Source organism: Camelina sativa, chromosome 5 (genome assembly GCF_030686135.1).
Source record: "Camelina sativa cultivar CO46 ecotype springtype chromosome 5, ASM3068613v1".
In the NCBI taxonomy this organism is placed as follows: Eukaryota; Viridiplantae; Streptophyta; class Magnoliopsida; order Brassicales; family Brassicaceae; genus Camelina; species Camelina sativa.
This window is the reverse complement of record NC_141884.1, coordinates 41463456-41483451: the sequence shown is the minus strand read 5'-3', so window position 1 is coordinate 41483451 and position 19996 is coordinate 41463456. Positions and strand designations below refer to the sequence as shown.

The 19996-nt window shown below is 35.7% G+C and overlaps 1 protein-coding gene across 50 annotated transcripts; it reads left to right on the top strand.

Annotated features, from left to right (window-relative positions):
• Positions 1-41: 41 nt before the first annotated feature.
• Positions 42-19202, top strand: LOC104788639 (uncharacterized). 50 transcript variants are annotated; one of them, XR_015558431.1, is made up of 71 exons: positions 42-368; positions 508-567; positions 687-752; positions 848-947; positions 1152-1242; positions 1326-1376; positions 1541-1636; positions 1749-1842; positions 1935-2008; positions 2114-2171; positions 2340-2393; positions 2528-2560; positions 2702-2799; positions 2900-3006; positions 3114-3157; positions 3279-3380; positions 3464-3540; positions 3652-3721; positions 3863-4075; positions 4160-4209; positions 4357-4462; positions 4576-4649; positions 4782-4815; positions 4965-4998; positions 5304-5380; positions 5492-5611; positions 5753-5833; positions 5918-6097; positions 6195-6267; positions 6369-6472; positions 6599-6640; positions 6754-6800; positions 6917-6996; positions 7208-7284; positions 7372-7456; positions 7875-7961; positions 8181-8272; positions 8394-8546; positions 8628-8807; positions 8903-8986; positions 9083-9211; positions 9470-9558; positions 9662-9730; positions 9861-9903; positions 10120-10228; positions 10325-10382; positions 10545-10628; positions 10713-10782; positions 10872-10921; positions 11101-11173; positions 11255-11359; positions 11446-11546; positions 11633-11671; positions 11754-11896; positions 12144-12200; positions 12395-12453; positions 12581-12667; positions 12764-12845; positions 12984-13044; positions 13671-13750; positions 14145-14213; positions 14360-14426; positions 15563-15636; positions 15749-15819; positions 15901-15988; positions 16066-16080; positions 16221-16305; positions 16383-16475; positions 17224-17287; positions 18410-18695; positions 18797-19202. XR_015558431.1 is itself a non-coding variant. In XM_087452538.1 (69 exons), the coding sequence occupies exons 50-55, from the start codon at positions 11347-11349 to the stop codon at positions 12607-12609; spliced, it is 372 nt and encodes a 123-aa protein (XP_087308664.1). In that variant the 5' UTR covers positions 42-368; positions 508-567; positions 687-752; positions 848-947; positions 1152-1242; positions 1326-1376; positions 1541-1636; positions 1749-1842; positions 1935-2008; positions 2114-2171; positions 2340-2410; positions 2528-2560; positions 2702-2799; positions 2900-3006; positions 3114-3157; positions 3279-3380; positions 3464-3540; positions 3652-3721; positions 3863-3951; positions 4160-4209; positions 4357-4462; positions 4576-4649; positions 4782-4815; positions 4965-4998; positions 5304-5380; positions 5492-5611; positions 5753-5833; positions 5918-6267; positions 6369-6472; positions 6599-6640; positions 6754-6800; positions 6917-6996; positions 7208-7284; positions 7372-7456; positions 7875-7961; positions 8181-8272; positions 8394-8546; positions 8628-8807; positions 8903-8986; positions 9083-9415; positions 9512-9558; positions 9662-9730; positions 9861-9903; positions 10120-10228; positions 10325-10382; positions 10545-10628; positions 10713-10782; positions 10872-10921; positions 11101-11173; positions 11255-11346; the 3' UTR covers positions 12610-12667; positions 12764-12845; positions 12984-13044; positions 13671-13750; positions 14145-14213; positions 14360-14426; positions 15563-15636; positions 15749-15819; positions 15901-15988; positions 16066-16080; positions 16221-16305; positions 16391-16475; positions 17224-17287; positions 18410-18695; positions 18797-19202. The 50 variants fall into 50 exon arrangements, 20 of the variants coding, with proteins under 20 accessions (XP_087308664.1, XP_087308663.1, XP_087308660.1 ...); XR_015558421.1 differs by having other exon boundaries at positions 2340-2410; positions 3863-3951; positions 4581-4649; XR_015558419.1 differs by lacking the exon at positions 7875-7961 and adding an exon at positions 7551-7598 and having other exon boundaries at positions 2340-2410; positions 3863-3951; positions 5918-5972.
• Positions 19203-19996: the final 794 nt, after the last annotated feature.

Genomic DNA, 19996 nt, shown 5'->3' with positions numbered 1-19996 from the left:
ATAACGTATAAAAATAGAAAAAAGTAAAATTTCCATTTTCCATATCAGATATTTCTTATAAATATCTCAACAATACTTCTTCTTCACCAAATAGAAAAAAAAAAAAAAAAACAAAAAAAAAAGTTTGAGCGAGAGAGAGAGAGTGAGAGAGAGAGAGAGAGAGAGCGTTCTCTAGCTAACGGCGTTGGGTCTCCCTCATCATCAAGCGCTCTCGTCGATGATGATTTTTAAAGAAGGAGGAAGAACACAAATTAGGGTTAGGGTTGATGATGACTCAAACAACAACAACAACAACGGACATCGCAACAAACCATCTTCTAATTCTCTCTATTTGCGGGTCGTGGTTTCAATAATAAACGCCAAACGATGTAATTCATACTTTGGGGATTTTTATTTTAGGGTTTACATAATATTTTGGTTTGGGGATTTTTTTTTTTTTAGGGTTTCTATTTTTCAGACTTTTGTAAACTAGCGAACGATGATGGTTTCTTATTATATGTTGTGCAGGTCTGACATGGTTTGAACTTTGAAGGTGAAGACGAAGAAGAAGACTCTTGACTCCTTGAGGTGGTTTCGCTTCAACAAAATCCTTTTGGATTGGATTGGATTGGATGGAATTTGCTTATTGACTCTGTTTTGTTTGCTCTACTAAGCAGCTAACTGATCTATTCTCTTCTCTCTTGCAGGAACAAACCCGTCAGATCACACAGAGACGTCTTCTATTTCTTTGACGAAAGGAGTGTTTTAAGCAGGTAATCAACCTTCTTTATGAATTTCTTATTGATGTTGTTGTTTAAATTCAGACTTGATAACTAACAATGGTTTCTCCTAATTTTTATATGTGCAGATCGGAGATGGTTTGAAGAATGATGAAGGATACTCAATACTGCTTAATGTTTTCTTTCTATCATCAGCACCACAATCCATAAGTGAAGACCGAGAGAATGGTTCACTTTCTTCCCAATTATTACTACGGATGATGATTCCTTTTGAGGGTTTTCAATTTGGCTCTTACAAATTTAACTAACGATGCTTCTTCTTCTTAATTCTCTATGTGCAGATCAATGGTTTGAAGTATGAATTATGTAATTCGGACTTTCAGAGACTTGATAACTTAACTATGGTTTCTTCTAATTTCCCTCTTTGTGCAGATCAGTTTGAATAACGATGAAGAGGAAGAAGACTCACACTGCCCCGACACCATTAGTATTAGACTGATTTGACGACGGCCAAGTAATAAAGGTTTTGAAATTCTTGGTTTTTTTTTGTTTTTAGTGTTTTCACTTTGGCGTTTCTATCATCTAATTCTTATTCTATATGTGCAGATCAGAGATGGTTTTAAGAATGATGAAGAAGACGACTCAAGACTGTTTGAGGTTTTGTTTGTTGTTTCAGGGCTCTCTTTCTTCCCATTGTAACCGATGATGATGATGATGCCTTTTTCTAGTTTTCTTCACTTAATTAGAACAGATTGGTCATAGCTTAATGAATCTGTTTTGTTAATCTACCATGAACTCATTATTTTTTCTTTCTCTTTCAGGACTTTCATCTTTAAACATTGGCTAAGTAACCAGCCTGCATACAGGAAGACAGAAATCTTCTATTGCTTTAACAAAAGATGTGTCTAACTACGCAGGTATTATTGTGAAGCTTCTTTTCACTTGGATTTTAATATTTATACACTTGCGATTTTGGTTGTCTCTTCAGACTTAATAAATTAACGATTGCTTTTCTGATTCATTGTGCAGATCCAGAGAGATATGATTTGAAGAATGAATGCAACTTTCATTATAAAAACTTGGCCGAGGGGCGTGCTCACGGTTCTGATTCTTTCCTCCGATGGTAAAATTTCTCTTCTTGCTCTCTAAGTAATCTCTATATCCTCTCTTCCTTTCTTTACTTAACCAATACTAATCTTCTGATTCAATGTGCAGATCGGAGGTATGTTGTTTGGTTTGAAGAATGAAGTTCCTTTTCCTCCGATGGAGAAAAATGCTCTGTTTTCTCTGTAACTAATCTGATATTACTAATCTCAGTTACCTCTCTTCCTTTCTTTACTTTCTTCTCTTTCAAGTTTACTCAACCAATAGTAATCTTCTTATTCAATGTGCAGATCGGAGGTATGTGGTTTGGTCTCTAGAATGAATGGAGGAAAATTCTCTGTTTTCTCTGTAAGTCATTTGAGATTACTAATCCCAGTTACCTCTCTTCCTTTCTTTACTTTGTTCTGTTTCAAGTTTACTCAACCAATAGTAATCTTCTTTTTTCTTTTTTTTTTTGGTTTATATTCAATGCAGCCAATTCTAATCCTTTTTTTTTTTTGGTTCTTACTTTTGCAGAAACTACATCTGCATGAGACATCTTCAATAGCTTCAACAGAAGTTTCTAAGCAGGTACGTAGCTTCACAAGGTATCGTTTCTCCACCTATGAGTATTTGAATTCAGTGTTTTTGTGCAACTTATGATTTGTGTCTCTGTCTTGTGTATCTTTTGTCTTCAGTTGATGGTTTATTTTGCCTCTGTGTAGGATCTAAGCGGAAAGAGGATGTTGCTGCACAAGGTACATATCTTTTCAGTTGATGGTTTACTTTGAGGAATTGCATTCAGTGCAATTTAGGATATGTGTCTATGTCTGTTATGAATAGCTTTATTTCCGTGTTTATTGGCATCTGATTTGCTCTTATATTACCTTTCATTGTAGCCGGAATTGTTGTTAAGGCGAAAGTGAGTCAAAATTTGAAGTTCTGACCCGCGGATGATGATGACCCTAACAACAAGAATAGTAAAAACCCTCTTCGTGTAAGTACAATTTTCTTCTTGTTTGATTTTTTTCATTGATAATATAAAACGTACATCACCTTAGTCTCGTCTCTTGTCTTCTAACTCTCACATGAATTAGCTGGAGGATACGCTGGGCAAGTGATGGATGATTGGCGGAGGACGACGTTACATGTTCATTTCCATGACGTTTCTATCATCTGATTTGACGAGGACCAAGTAAACAAGGTCTTTAAATTCATGGGTTTTTTTTTTTGTTTTTAGGGTTTTCAATTCAATTTGGCTCTTACAGATTAACTGACGATGGTCTCTTCTTCTTATTTATCTATGAGCAGATCAGTTTGGATAACGATGAAGAAGTAGACTCAGACTGGTTAAGGTTTTGTTTCTATCATCAACACCACAATCCCTTAGTAAAATAGAACAGACTGATCATAGCATAATGTATCTGTTATGTTAATCTACCAGGAACTTATTATTATCATTTCTTTCTCTTGCAGGAATTCCATCTTTAAACACCGGCAAGGGAGGGCTAAGTAACCAGCCAGCATACAGAGAGACATCTTCAATTGCTTTAACAAAATAAATGTCTAACTAAGCAGGTATTATGAAGCTTCTTTTCACTTGGATTTTAATTACAGACTTTGATAACTAACGATGGTTTCTTCTAATTCTCTTTGTGCAGGTCAGTTTGAATAACGATGAAGAAGAAGAAGACTCACACAGCTTAAGGTTTTGTTTCTGTCATCAACACCACAATCCGTAAGTGTTAGACTGATTTGACGACGACCAAGTAAAAAATGTTTTGAAATTCTTTTAGGGTTTTCACTTTGGCGTTTCTATCATCTGATTTCTTATTCTATATATGTGTAGATCAGAGATGGTTTGAAGAATGGTGAAGAAGACGACTCAGACTGCTTAAGGTTTTGTTTGTTGTTTCAGGGTACACTTTCTTCCCTTTATTACGGATGATGATGGCTTTTTTTTTTTTAGTCTTCATCACTTTAGAAGAGTCTCATTAACTATGTGAATCTGTTTTATTAATCTACCAGGAACTCATTATTTTTTTCTTTCTCTTTTGTAGGATATTTATTTTTAAACAATGGCAAGGGAGGGCTAAGTTACCATCCTGCAATACAGGGAGACATCTTCAATTGCTTTAAGTAATGAAGTGTGAGTCTAATTTCCCTTTAATGTTTATTCAACCAATAGTTTTATTTTTTCAGTGCAGCCAGTCTATTGGAAGGTGTCCTAGAATTGTCGTCACCACTATCATTAACAGACTTTCAGGCGTTAGGTTTTGTTCATGGTTTTCATTCATGTTGCTGCTTTCATTCAAACTTGATAACTAACGATGGTTTATTCTAATTCTTATGTGCAGATCAGAGATGGTTTGAAGAATTATTAAGAAGGCGACTCAGACTGCTCAAGGTTTGTTTGTTGTTTCAGGGTTCACTTTCTTGCCTCTATTACGGATGATGATTGCCTTTTTTCTAGTCTTCATCACTTTAGACTCATTAATTATGTGAATCTGTTTTATTTATCTAACTTATTCTTTTTTTTTGTTTTCTCTTGCAGGAATTTCATCATCCTTAAACTATGGCAAGGGAGGGCTAAGTAACCAGCCTGCATTACAGCGGGACATCTTCTATTGCTTTAACTAATGAAGTGTCTAACTAAGCAGGTATTATGAAACTTCTTTTCACTTGGATTTTAATTCTTACACACTTGCGATTTAGGTTGTTCATTGTTTCAGACTTCAAAGATTAACGATGGCTTTTCTGATTTTATGTGCAGAACAGAAAGATATGGTTTGAAGAATGAACGCAGTTTCATAAGAAAAACTTGGCCGAGGGGCGTGCTCTCTCACGGTAACAACATGCACCTTTTGTAGTACTGTTATTTGGAGAATTTGAATTTAGTGTTACATGCAACTTATGATTGGTGTCTCTGTCTTGTGTATCTTTTTTTTTCCGGTTGATTCTTATTTTGCCTTTGTGTAGGATCTGAAGCGGAGAGAGGATGCTGCTGCACAAGGTACACATCTAATATTTTTTCTGCACCTGTTGCAATACTGCTACTCAGAAGATTTGAATTCAGTGTTATATGTAACTTATAATATGTGTCATGTGTCTCTCTCTTGTGTATCATTTGTTTTCAGTTGATGATATCTTTTGCCTCTGTAGGATCTAAAGCGGAAAGAGGATGCTGCTGCCTAAGGTACATATATTTTCTGCACATGTTGCAATATTGAAAAGTGTAGACTGAGATATTTTGGTTTTGTTTGTTTGTTTGTTGTTTCTCTATATGGATTGGATGGAAGATGATATATGCAGGGTTCCCATTATTACATATGCTGATGCGTTTTTTTAGTCTTCATCACTTTAGAACAGACTCGTAACTATGTGAATCTGGAACTTATTCTTTTTTGTCTTTAAACAATGGCAAGGGGATATTGTGAAGGTATTATTTTAATTACAGACTTTGACAACTAATGATGGTTTCTTCTAATTCTCTTTGTGCAGATCAGTTTGAATAACGATGAAGAAGAAGAAGACTCACACTGCTTAAGGTTTTGTTTCTGTCATCAACACCACAATCCGTAAGTGTTAGAATGATTTGACGACGACCAAGTAAAAAAGGTTTTGAAATTCTTTTAGGGTTTTCACTTTGGCGTTTCTATCATCTGATTTCTTATTCTATGTATGTGCAGATCAGAGATGGTTTGAAGAATGGTGAAGAAGACGACTCAGACTGCTTAAGGTTTTGTTTGTTGTTTCAGGGTTCACTTTCTTCCCTTTAACGATGATGAAGAAGACTCTGACTGCTTGAGGTGGTTTCGCTTCATCAAATCCTTTTTAAGTCTAATTCATGTTCTTCTTCTCTAGGTTTTGGTTTCTAAACTGCAGCAGTTGCTTCTTATTTTTTTTTGTGAACTTTTTCACATGATTTACTTGTCATTCTGTTATTTCAGGTTTTTGGATGATGCTTTTATGGATGAGAGTGATGGCTTAAGGACACGCTTCGCTTCTTCTCGGTGATAACGTCTTCAAGGGTTTTGTTCTTCCTCTTAACTCTTCTTTTACTCTCTGTTTTTTTTTTTTTTGTTCCTTACGTTCCTTTCTTATTTGTCTTGCAGGTGTTATGGAAGCGAATTATGATATGATCGGATCAGTGCATATTCTTCTCTCACGGTTTCCTTCTCTAAACACACATCTATATATTGGCTTCTAATAACATATTACTTACTTGTCGATTGGTTTTTGTTTTGTTGGTTCACATTTGTGGAGGAGGATCCTACCATCGTCACTCTAATTCAGTTTATTCTTCTTCTAGAGTTTTGTTTCTGAATTGAATCATTGAAGGCTTTTTTATTATGTTTATGCGACTTTTTACCTTTTGCTCTGTTATTTCAGGTTGTGGAGGATCGGTCGGTGATGCTTATGATGGATCCTTTTTGTTTACTGTGCCCTACATCTTCAGGACCAGGTAGTGTTCTTCCTCCTAAGCCACTTTTTTTTTTTTTTTTCCGAACCGTTGTTTTATTTAATATTTGCTATTGTTGATCCTATGTGTCTTGTATTTCTCAGATAATTCATATGAGAGATGATCACAAATTCTTCACTAGACGAGTTTGTTCTTGAACTGTGTTCTTTTTTAACTAGCAAAAGGCTGGACATGTGAAAGATATTCAGTTATTCGTTCCTGTTTCCCTCCAAAATCTGTTCCTAGTGATGTTTAGATTCATGGTTTAAGCCTAAGTTCCTGTCTTTTGTTATAGAAACTCGAGGTTACTAACTTTTCGTTTCTGTTATTTCAGGTTTTGGAATTTGGATGATGCTTTTATCGTGATGGCTTTGATGTAAATGCTTCTTCTTTGTGCTAACACGTCTTCAGGGGTTATGTTATTCCTCTAAACACTTCTTTTGCTCTCTGTTTTTTTTTGTTCTTTACGTTCCTTTCTTCGTCTTGCAGGTGTTTCGGAAGCAAATTATGATCGGATCGGTGCATATCTTCTCCAGGCTAGTCTCACCCGTTTACTCTGTTGGATTTGTGTCCTTCTTCCTTCACTTCTTAATCCCTTAACCCATCTTTTTTTTGGTATAAGCGATATAGAACTCTCTCTCTTTTGATGCAGATCGTCGAGGTAATGGGATTGCTCTGTTGAATCTTTCTTCTCTGCCTTTCATCTTTTGGTTTCTTCTGATTTCTCAAGAGGTAAGTTTTCTTTTTTTTCTGGTGGGATAATTTCGTGTTTCTGGTTACTTACTTCACATCTATATACCTTTTTTGTTGTTATTGGTTGACTTATTTTTAATTTTGGGTTATGATATGTCTTCTGTGTGTCTTATTGTGTGTTTCCATATTTTTGCTAATAATCACCCCTCTCTGTTTCTCTGCTGTCTGTCTACACACATTCATATGATAGGTGCTCTTAAAAATAACATGTGGTTGAATACATTGTTGGAGGGAAGGATGACTTGAGTGAGTAATATTGTGTTTCAGGTTAATTCGCATCTCTACACACCTTTCTAGTTTCTGCTATTTAATTTTGATTGGTTGATTTATTTAATTTTGGCGATTTTTGGTTAGGTATGATCTTTCCTCTGTGTGTGTCTTGATTGTATACATCAGCTTCTCTCCGTTTCTCTGCTTTCAACACACATTTATATGAAAGGTGATCTTACGTACGTTCCCTTCCAAACGAGTTTGTTCATGTAACTTTCCCTTTGTAAGCAGTTCTTTTAATTGTATGTTATTATGTCTTTTAGCTCTGTTAAGTCTGAGCCCCTCTAAGGCTGGACATATGTTCTACTCAGGTTTTTGTTCTCTTTCCCGTTGGTATATTTCTCTGTTTATGTATACCTCTCATGCTGCATCTAGTCCTACTGTTTGATCCTATTTTTATATGCTATATAGTTGATGTTCTATCAGAAAAAAAAACATTAGGTTACGTTCGAGACTTTCTCTTTGAGATATATCAGCTATCTCTTTGTTTTTTTATAAACTAGATTTTGAATTTTGGCTTCCTGAATTTTGGATTGTGCCACTGGGCAGTCTTCAACATCATTTGGACTTGTGATTGGATGTTTCAGGTTCAAAGTATAGTTGATGGTCTTCCTAGTGAGGCTAATTGGTGTCTTATCTTTTCTTAGTCGAGGTTCTATAAAAGAGAAGCATAGGTTACTAACTGGTCTCTTTCCCTTTTATTCTCTGTTTCGCTCATGCTGAATATATTCCAGTTGTTTGTCTATAACGCTACTATCTTCCGTCACAATGTTTGTCTTTGAGTCACCAGGCAAGTATTACCTAAAACGTTTTATTTGGTTTTGCATGTTTACCATCTCTGTTTTTATGAACGCGATTTATATTTCTTCTGCTGATAGATTTTAGTTTCACAGGGGATCCTGATCTGGTTAAGAGGATTGGAGCAGCTACTGCAGTCAAAGTCGGAGCCACTGGAATTTCATACACATTTGCTCCTCGCATTGCAGTAAAGTTTCTGTATTCTGGATCTTATAAGTTTTCACCTTCTGCCAAAGTCTTATAGATCTGGCACTCTTTCATATCTTTGGTACTTTCTCGCATTTGTTAAAGTTGTTTCTCACCCGTAGGTTTGTAGAGATACCAGATGGGGGTAGGTGTTATGAGAGCTACAGCGAGAATCACAAAGTTGTGGAAGACATGACATATGTCATACTTGGTTTACAAGGAGAGCCTCCTTCCAACTATAAGCATGGCTTTCCATTCGTTGGTGGCACTGGCAGGTAAGGTTTTGCTAACTTTTGGTTGTGTTATATGAGCCTTACATAAGTATGTTCTTCCTTTCATGCGTGTTATTTTGTTAGGGATAAAGTTGCAACATGTGCCAAGCATTACGTGGGAGATGGTGGGAAAAACCCGAGGAAAAAATGAGAATAACAGGGTGACTTATTTACATGGTCTTCTTAGTGTTCGCATGCCTGTTTATGCTGATGCAGTTTACAAAGGTGTTTTCACAGTGATTGTTTCATATTCAAGCTGGAATGGTGAGAAGATGCATGCAAATATATACTGAGCTTATCACAGGTAATTTGATTCTAATTGTCTTGACACTAGTCCTAATAACTATAATTGTCTTCAGACAGTTTCAAAATGCTATTGGATTCCTGAAAATGATCGGCGCACTGGATGAGAAGGAAAAATCTAACGGATCTTGGTTTGTGTTGTAAGTGCTGAGAAAATATATTCCAACATTTTCTTTTACCGACAAGCATCATGACTGACTTTCCTGTGTGCTTTGTTTTTGACCTGTGTTAACTAGGGAAAATCATTGATTCTCCCCGTTGATCCCAAGCTGCCATCTTCCGCTGCTTTGACCCGATCCTGACAGTTGTATTTATCAGGGCTCAGTGTCGAAGATCCGTTCCTTCTACCTCAAGACAATAATGACGTAAGTACAAGGACTCATGATTCATTTTTATGAGTTAGGTTCAAGGAACTTCCTGTCAGCCCAGACGCTTCAGGCGACGATATATTCTCTGACATTTAATATCAGAAAACTAGGGCCATTTACCAGCGTTTGTATCAGAAAACTAGGGCCATTTACCAACAACGACGATGGAATAGAAATTTAGTATCCTTGTTCTTGATCTCTGTAAGTAATTTCAAAATCCTTCTCTTTACTGTTTTTTTTTTTACATGTTTGTAGTTAATCCTTATTCAGATGTGGAGGTTATTGAATATGATGCAGCTTCTGGGAAGTTTATCATGAAACCGTGGACAACACACTTATCCCCTGTAAGTATAATCTTGATACTTGAATGTCATCTTCTTTCTTTCACTAGTCGTTTGATTTTTTTTTAACGTCTTGTTACATATGGTGTTACCATGTTTTTTTCAGGCCCATATGTATCAGATCCTAGATGTACTGATATATTTAGCTTTGTCCAATTGTATCGAGACTGTGACGGTACGTTAATTTTCACTTTCTCATGCATACTTTCTTAGCTATACCAAAATCATCCTTTTTTTTAGCTTTGAGCAGTGTTTTGTTTGGCACATTATACTTGTTTCTTGACTATTTTTAATCATATGATCAGGAACTTATGGTATCGTCGACTACACCAATTATGATGACATGAAGTATGTGTTTAGTTAACTCTATTCTTCTCTCTTGCTTCTTTTCACTTGGATTTTGAGAATTACTAAAGTTACTTATACAGAGACAGCTTCAGTGATCTTAATGGAAGTTACAAGTTATCCTGGAATTATGGACTCCACTCTTATCATTAGCACTTATTCAGGCTTTGGGCTGTGGCTGTTTAATTCAGACTTGGAAATTAACAATGGTTCTTCCAGTTCTGTATATGTGCAGATCGGAGATGGTTTGAAGAAATGAAGAAGATTCTACAGGAAGCTGGTGATGTTCGTGAATCTCCCATCATCTCCTCCATGGCAACATTTGAAGGTCTGATTGACAACTAATGTTTTTGCTGCAACATTTTGGTTTCTATTCCCTTGTCGTGTTTTTTTCTTTCTGATATGAAATCCATTTTTTTTGCAGGATCATTTGTGGAGAGCTGGTGATGTCTTCTTTAATCTGCTGAGGTCACTCGAGACAGGTTGTGAGTCGTCCTCCTTGTCCACTTCAAATTCTCCCCATCCATAAGTTTTGAGCCTAATTCAGTCCCGTTAAAGTTTATTCTTCGTTAAACTGACTAATATCTTCTTCTTTTTTTTTTTTAATGGATTTTGTTGTTGCTTCTCCCTTCTAAATGATTCAGTCTTACACAACGATGGTCCAATCCTATTCTGTAGATTGGATTGGGGTTTGTTTCTGGAGTCCTGAGAGACGACGACAATATTGGGTGAGATACGTTTCTCCACCTTTTTAATTCTCTTTAAAAGTCTCTTGTTATGTTTGGTAAGTAACGAGTTTGGTCTAGTTTTAGGTTTTAACAAGAAGAGCTAACAATCAGTATACGTGCAAATTTCTTGCCTGCAGCTTTGAAGGAGCTACAAGTGAGTTTTTTTCGTTTCTCTTTTAAGTTATTGATTCAGCCTTGATAATTTTAACTGTATGGTTTTAATTTAATTCTGTATATGTGCAGATCAGAGAGATGGATTGAAGAATGAAGTAGAAGACTCAAGTCTGCTTTAGGTAAGTTAATTCTGTTCTTCTCTCTTTCTTCTTTTCACTTGGATTTTTCAGATTTACTAACTAATACTAACCAGCATACATTACACACACATGGACGATAATTTAAACTTTCTCATGCATACATTCTTACTCTTCCCTTTTTTAGCTTTGAGCAGTGTTTTTTTAAATTATATGATCAGGAACCCATGGTGTCGTCGACAACAACACCAGTTATGATGACATAAAGTATGCTTTGTTTGCTCTTGTGTGCAGGTAAATAATGACTATGCTTTCCCCTTTTTCACAATTCATTAAGCACGAGTATTAAAATCTATGCTATATTTTTGTCACCAGAGGCTCATCCATTGGACTCACATACATCATTTGTGTGATTTCATTCTCTTGTGCACACTGTCCGTTTAAACAATGAGAAATGCCCTAGACCAATGTGCTATACAAGTGAGTCCTTCCTTGCAACAGTGTTTTCTATCTTCTTCTACTGTATATGCTTCCTGTCGTGGTCCAACAACTTTCTGCTTTTTTAGGGCCTACGGAAGTGAAAAGAAAGACACCCCAAATTGTGATGTCCCCGAATTTGAGATTCTATAGGAAGCTCGTGATGTGTGCTTCATGGCAAGATTTGAAGGTCTGATTGCCAACTAATGATTTGCTGCAACATTTTGGTTTCTACTCTCTTGTCTTGTTTTTGATATGAACTCCATTTTTTTGCAGGATCATATGCGGGGAGATGGTGATGTGTGCTTTGCTGAGGTCACTCGAGTCAGATTCAATTCTCTTTCTTGCTTCTTTTCACTTGGATTTTCAATTATTATTCATTACCGCTTGGTTACAGGTGCATCCGTATTATATGTAGCTAGCTACTGGGATTAAGAACTCTAAACAAGAAGCTATCATGGTTCTTGGACGAGGGAGGGAGGTGAAGGCACAATTCAAATTGTTGAAGCTTGTTGCCATCTATGCTCTACCGTTACATAGGTAACTCCCATTATATGCTCTACCGTCATCTTATGCTTTTGCTCTTTCTCTCTCTCTCTATCCACGACTCTTCAGCTCTTCATATTTGGGTCTGTTTTTGTAAGCCCTTAATTCTTCTTTTAGTGTTTCTTAGTAGTTCTCACCGTTTGTTAAATTTAATTGGTTATCTCACTCTTACGTCTTGAAGCTAATGTTAAAAAATTTGTGCTTATCACTCACTGTTTGGTCTTTTAAATTCTTGATGCAGGTATATCGTCGTTAGAATTCATCCCTCTGGCTTTTGGTAGCTTCAAGAATTGCAATGGTAAGTGGTAAGAAGGTTATTATTCTACTGCTACTTGACAATCCTCAGGTCTAGTTAAATTGTTAATGTTTTAGCACCATGTTTACAGATATTAGTAGCTATTACTATGATATGATCTTGTTTCTCACTCTTTTTCTTACAGAGAGCTTGAAGGAATGAGATTATGATGAGATCTTTTTTTGCTCTCTTAACAGCAAACCCAAATTTTGGATCGTGCGGAGTTGCTGGCAAGCATGTCAATGTCGATTCTCAGGTATGGTTTCAGTGTTTTTTAACATCATGTTCTTGTTTTTGTTAAGATTTCCCTTATGTCAGGTTTTGCATCATCCCCTTGGTTATGATTGATCTTATGCTTTTTGTATTTCGTTTCTCTCTTTCAGAAAAGCTTGAAGGAATGATATTACGATGAGTTCTTTTTTTGCTCTCTCAACAACTAAAACAAATTGTGGAAGCTTCAGGAATTGCTGGTAAGTATGTCGATTCTCAGGTTTGGTTTATTCAGTTTTTTTTTACATCACGTTCTAGTTTTTTTGCTTGATTGATCTTATCTCAGTATTTTGCAGGATCTTATATCGGAGTTGATAGCATATCACACGAAGACGCACACAAAAGTTTCGTCTTTTCTGTGATATTTGATCTTCTACTGTAAGTGCTTCTTTTAGGTTTCTTTTGAGTTCTCACCGTTTGTTAAATTTAATTGGTTATCTCACTCTTATGTCCTGAAGCTAATGTTAAATTTTGTGCTTATCACTCACTGTTTGGTCTTTTAAATTCTTGATGCAGGTATATTGTTAGAATTCATCGCTCTGGCTTATGGTAGCTTCAAGAATTGCGTTGCAAAGTGGTAAGAAAGTTAAATTGATAATGTTTTAGCACAATGTTTCTCACTCTTTTTCTTACAGAAAAGCTTGATCCTACTCTCATATGCTTGTGATTGTGGTTTTACTCATGTGAATTGCTCCCGTCTTTGTTATTTCTTATGTGTTTGATCCTTGGTGGTTTTTCTTATGTAAAGTGCTCCCTTCTTTGTTATTTCTTATGTGTTTGATCCTACTCTCATATGCTTGTGATTGTGGTTTTTCTTATGTGAAGTGCTCCTTCTTTATGGGTAGGATAATTTTTCATCGACTTTCTTCTATTTCTATGTTATTTCTTATGTGTTTGATCCTACTCTCATATGCTTGTGATTGGTGGGTTTTCTCTTTTCCTTGGAGATATATGATCAGTTTTGCTTCCCCTTTTCTCTTTTTGTCTTTCTGCATTTTTCTATGGTTTAAATGCTAATCACTTCTGTTTGGGATTGTGTTTTCCATATTTTTGCATCAATCACTCCTCTCTGTTTCTCTGTTGTCTGTCTACACACATTCATACGATATGTCCTCAGTGTCTTATTGTGTTTTTCATATTTTTGCATCAATCACTCCTCTCTGTTGTTTCTCTACTGTCTGTCTACACACATTCATATGATAGGTGTTCTTAAAAATAACATGTGGTTGAAGACATTGTTGGAGGGAAGGATGGCTTGAGTGAGTAATATCGTCGTGTTTCAGGTTAATTCGCATCTCTACACCTTTCTGCTATTTAATTTTGATTGTGGCTTGAGTGAGTAATATTGTGATCTTTCCTCTGTGTGTCTTATTGCGTTTTCTAGATTTTATACATCAACTTCTCTCTGTTTCTCTTTCCCTTTTCTCTTTTAAATATTCTGCATTTTTCTATGGTTTAAATGCTAATCAATTCTGTTTGGGATTGTGTGTTTTGTATTTCTACGTGAATTCATTGTCTGCGTATAGGAATTTGGTTGATGCAAGTAGAAGATCTGTTTGAATTCTTAATTCCTATTGTTAATTCAGGTGTCATGAGCTTCTTTTTCCTGGGGTTTGTTTGTGGTTGTTAGTTGTTACGCCTCTTTTTTTATTTTTGAGTTACTTCTGATTGTTATAGTTTAATGGGTATTCAAGAGAAGTAAGCTTTGGGTTCCTCACTGGTTGCATAAAGGATTGATCTCAATTGGTATGTTTCCTTTTTGTTATTATTTCCTCTTTATGTCTTTATTGTATTTTCCAGGATATCTTCATCGATCACTATACTCCGATCCTTTTAAATGAATTTGTACTTATTTACTGTCCTTTTCATGATGGATGTCTCTACCAAAGTAGTTTTTGCATTGAACAACCTCAAGTCTGAGCTTCTCTTAAGCAGAAAGCTAGACATGTTGTTAATCAGGTATTTGTTCATCTTTCCTTCTTGGATCTTCTGCAATATGTTGATTCATACTTCCTGTATTTTGAAGTGTGTTTAGCCTCATGAGCTTTTTTAACTATGGGACTATGATAGTGGGGAGTTTCACATGATTGGAACTTCTCATTGGGTGTTATTTGCATTTCTGCGTATGCCTGATTCTTTGGTACTGTTGTGCTTGTGCATTAATTAATATAATGTAAAATTTGTGATAGTGTCTTAGAATGTACATGTTGTTTGTGTTCTTCCTAAGAACATTCTATATGTTTGAATATCTATCGTCTTTGGCGTACGTATAGAGAGACCAACCAACCAACGATTGTTCAGATGATAATTTTTAATTTTGTGTAGGAAAAATGTTTTTTTTTTTAAGTTTTTTAAGATCCATCTTACTCCATGGGATCTCTTTTTTTCTGCGAGCCGAATACTCAACAAATTAAAGAGGTCTTCTCTTTCCTCAAACCTGACCCGGAAAGCAATATCATCTCTCAAATAAAATCCTCTCTCTCTCTCTCCGTCGCTTTGAAGATCTTCTTCTACCCATTCGCCAGTCAAGATCGAGAACCAAGACGACGGAACGGTATCGCTTTAGGTGGACTGTGATGGTTCGTTCAGGGTGTCAAAGGCCTAAACATTTTTGATATTGTGAAAAAGGAAAAATAAGAGATTTTTGATATTGTGATGGTTCAGGTGTCAAAAGGCCTAAACGTGTGCATTCGTAAAAATGTCTTAAGAGAACCACTGTGTGAACATGTGATGATATTCGTTTCTGTATATTCAATATTTCCCAATGCTCTCTTTATTTCGGTTGCTTTTTATCTTGTGAATATGTTCATGCGATTTACTCGTCGTTTTTTTGATATTCTTCTAAACACAAAGTCGCGTCTCTGATTTTTATTTCAACCGATCATCGTTAGCTTGCTTTTAATGTTCATTGGAAACGGTCTTTCTGATTTTTTCTATTTTTTTCTTTAGGTTTTGGATGATGCTTTTATCGATGAGAGTGATGGCTTCGTCTCTGTGCAGCTAACGTCTTCATGGGTTTTGTTCTTCCTTTTTACTTTCTTTCTTTTTGTTGTTGTCGTTGTTTTGTTCCTTACGTTTCTTTGTTCGTATTGCAGGTGTTGTGGAAGCGAATTATTATCAGATCATCGCACAATTTTCTCTAGGCCTACATCTTCAAGCCTTCTCACGGGTTCCTTGCTCTAAACGCATCTCTGTTTGCTTTTAAACTTTTACTTTGGTTCTGTGGATTTTTTTTTCTATTTGCATGTTACTAATTAATTAATTTTGTTTTATTGGTTTAGATGTGTGGAGGAGGATCCTTTGATCATTGATAGCTTTGACTGATCGTTGTCACTCCAATTATTCTTCTTGGGTTTGGTTTCTAAATTACATCAGTTGCTATTTTCTTTTGTGAATTTGTTCATGTGATTCACTTGTCATTCTGTTGTTTCAGTTTTTTGGATGATGCTTTTATCGATGAGAGTGAGTGATGATGGCTCAAGGACACGATTCACTTCTTCTCTTTGCTAACGTCTTCAAGGGTTTTGTTCTTCCTCTTAACACTTCTTTTACTCTCTGTTTTTTTGTTCCTTACATTACTTTCTTCTTCGTCTTGCAGGTGTTTTGGAAGCTAGTTATGTTCTAAATTGCATCAAGTTGCTATTTTGATAATGAATTTGTTTATGTTGATTTACTTGTCGTTCTATTATTTCAGGTTCCGGATGATGCTTATTATGTTCATGGGATTTTTACCTCTTCGCTATGTTTTTTCAGGTTGTGGAGTATCGGTCTGTGATGCTTTTGATGTATCCTTTTTGTCTACTATGTGCTAACTAGTGTATACTAACTAGTGTCATAGGTCTGCTAAACCTGAATATTTTTAAGTTGTTTTCTTTGTGTGCTAAATCTGCTAATTAATGTGTTTTTTTTTTTAAGTCTCTTAGATGGTACGCTTATGTCTGAGCTCCTCTTATGCACAAGGCTAGTTGGACATGTGGTTTATTCTGGTTTTTGGTCTCTTTCCCGTTGGTATTTTCTCTGTTTATGTATCTCTCTCATGTTGCATCTATTCCCACTGTTTGATCATAGATAGTCGAAGTTCTATCAGAGAAAAGCGTCGGGTTACTTACTTGTATCTCTCCACTTTTTCTTTGTAAATGGTCTATGTATCTCTCATGCTGCATCTATTCCAATGGATTTTGTTCTTTTTAACTAGTTTTTGTTCCATTGTCTTTTATGTCTCTTTGGTGGTATGCTTTAAGTCTGAGCTTTTCTGATGCACTAGGTGGTCTGTTCGTTCAGGTTCTTGTTCTCTTTCTCTTTGGGATCTGTCAGCTATCTCTTTAATTTGTTTATATAAACTAGATTTTGAATTTTGGCTTCCTGAGTTTTTGATTGTGCCACTAGGCAGTCTTCAACATCATTTGGAATTATTATTGAATGTTTCAGGTTCGTTTTAGTTGATGAGATTCTTAGTGACGCTGGCATCTAGGCAACCTAAGACCATGTCTTTTGTTACTGATTGGTCTCTTTCCTCTTTTTCTTTGTTTTTGTATTTATCATGCTGCATTTGTTCCTAGTGTTATATGATCTTATTCCTATAATGCTGCATTTGTTCCTAGTGTTTGATCTTATTCCTATATGCTTTTTATTTGAATTGATCAGGTTTGTCTGTTACCTCTTTGGTGGTTTCGTCTTTTCCCTGTTTTTGGTTTGTAAACTAGGTGGAGATGTGATCATTGTTCCTGCCCCTTATCTTGTTTCGTCTTCTTTACAGGTATGTTGAGGGTGCAAAGGAGGCGAGTTCTATTTTGATATATTTTCATCTACAAGTCTTGTTGGTAGTCCCTTTTCTCTTTCTGTATTTTTTCTATGATATGAATTGTTTTAAGACTTGCATTGTTTTTCTATGATCTGCATTTTTTCCTTCTATGTTTCGTTCCCTGAGCTTTGGACTGTGACAGTGGGGAGTTTGACATGATTGGTACTTGTTATTGGAACTATAATGTTCCACATCTGCCTAGTGATGATGGCTTTTCTTTTTATGTTTTGGCTACCTCTATATTTCATGGAGATGTCATCAGGATTTGTTTTTGCCTTCCTGATTTTGCATTCTGCATCTTTTCTGTGGTTTAAATGCTATCACCTGCTTGAGTCATTATCTTTATGCATAGGAGTTCGGTGCAAAGGCAGATTTCTGTTTGGATATATATATGCATCATGACTCATGAGTTTGTGAGGTGGCTTTTCTATGTTTTGTTACTTCCTATAGTATTTTTACTTGGCCTTTGTTGTTGTAGATTGTGTGGTGGATAATGCTATGATATTTCTTAATTGTATTTTTACTTAATAATTAAAAAAAATCTCTATGAATTGATAATTATTAATTCTGCTAGAAAATAAGAAATATTAGTTTATAAATATATTACTTTCACTATGAATTATTAAAATATTTTTATCTCAACATTATTAATCTAATCTAAATCACTATTTGCATTGAACATCTTCAAGTCTGAGCTTCTCTTAAGCAGAAAGCTAGACATGTTGTTAATCAGGTATTTGTTCATCTTTCCTTCTTGGATCTTCTGCAATATGTTGATTCATACTTCCTGTATTTTGAAGTGCGTTTAGCCTCATGAGCTTTTAACTATGAGACTATGATAGTGGGGAGTTTCACATGATTGGAACTTGTCATTGGGTGTTCCCCGTCATCTGTAATGTTCCTCATCTACCTAGTGTTATTTGCATTTCTGCTTATGCGTGATTTTTTTGTTAAGTCTTTTAACATAGACAGGTTACTATTTGGTTCTCTTATCCATTTTGGTGTGCTACATATCTTGCTACTTTTTTTTTCTCATGATGGTAGACTTCGTAGGAATGTTCTCAGGTAATCAGTGAAAATTGAAAACATCACCTCTTTACATCTGGCGAAGAGGTTGATTAAGTAAGTTGTTGGCTTGCAGGTCAAAGCTTTCAGTCTAACACGTTAAAGTAACCTCCATTATGGTTACTTTTATTCAGATTCTACCACAGAAGTGTCTAGATCATTTATAAGACCTTCGGTGTGTGTTGCTTGTACAATTGCGTAAATGATGTTTTCTCAACTTCTCATTGTTCGGAACATAGAGGAGTCTCTTTTCGATTTGTCATGTCGTGGCCATGAAGCCTACGCTGGTGTTGCGGTTTCTGAAGTTCTTATGGGAAGCACTGTGACTGGACTGGAGTAGAGACTGAAAATGTTTGGAGTTTGTAAGTAGTGCATCTGTTCTCGGAGAAATGAAGTCTTGGATGTATAAGATTCTGTTTTGGAAGTTTTAAAAGATTAATTGATGATATTGGTGAAATGATAGGAATGAGTACACACATGAGAAGCATATATCCGTTGGTGAGCGTAGATCCTAATGATGTCCAAATGATCTGAGATATGGGGGAATGTGTGGTATAGGCGAAACCACCCACCAACGCAAAAATTATGTCTACGAAGTCTTGTTGAGCGAGTTCGATGGTGCTTCCTTGTTAGAGAATGTGAAAGAGGCTTATAAACGATATGGTCAATTCAAAATTAACGAACGAATAATAGAGAACTGGATCATATATTGGGCTCAGAAAACCTATTTAAGGCCTGCTATCAAAGTGGGCTGACAATATGTGAAAGGAAAATACGAAAATTGTGGTGTTTGTTTCGTATTTAGCATTATGAAGAATTGTTTTATTATTACCATTTATGAAGAACACAACCATTTGATTTTTCTTCTACTTTATATATGTTTACATAAAAAGAAATAGAAGAAAAGAAAATTAAAAGAAAAAAAGAAATAGAGAATCTGTGGAGCGTAAGAAAAAAAAAAAAAAAAAAAATACTCATCAGGTGCCAGGTGGACAAAAGAGTCAACGGTGTTTGACTACCGACTTCTGGTTTTAATTGACTGGATTTTGACTTGATCTATTAATGTCTCTTTTGATTGTTTCTGTCAGCAATGGTGTTCATATTTTAGGTGTTGGAGTGTCCAGGAATAAGGTATCTTTCTTGCTTCTTTTAGTTTGAGGAATAAGGTATCTTTCTTACTTCTTTTAGTTTGATCATTAAATGTGGAAGGTGACTGTGATGTTGGTAGATTTTTAAGTGATATGCTTCTATATCAGGATAAGGCATTAATTGTATACTAGAATCCTCTCTTTGATCCTTGTTTATGTAGAATCGTAGCATCTCCATCTTCAGCTACAACCCCCTGATATCAACAAATGGGTGTGTGCTTTTTCTGTCACTGTACTCTAAGGCTTCTTGAAATATTTTTTACAATTCAAACAGACTTAACTGATTTTTCTGTAATGATTCAGGTGGGTGAGGCTGAAAAGCTAGTTAAAACGCTATATCAAGCTGCAATATCCAGGCAACCTTCTGTGATATTCAGTTACTGTGGTGTTACCCTTGTTTAAACTGGGAACAGTTCTTCCTGAACGTCAAGTAACTCTTGAATGCAGACCTTCTTTGAGAACACTTTGATGAATCACCATGGGGATTATATTACTTACGTTGCTCCAGCTGGTCA

What these genes read in the sequence shown, in the direction of transcription:
- LOC104788639 (XM_087452533.1), top strand. An exon ending in GCTTTGCTGAGGTCACTCGA is followed by an intron (nt 11,681 to 11,774) that starts GTCAGATTCAAT and finishes TATTATATGTAG; the next exon opens with CTAGCTACTGGGATTAAGAA. An exon ending in TATGCTCTACCGTTACATAG is followed by an intron (nt 11,897 to 12,394) that starts GTAACTCCCATT and finishes CTCTCTTAACAG; the next exon opens with CAAACCCAAATTTTGGATCG.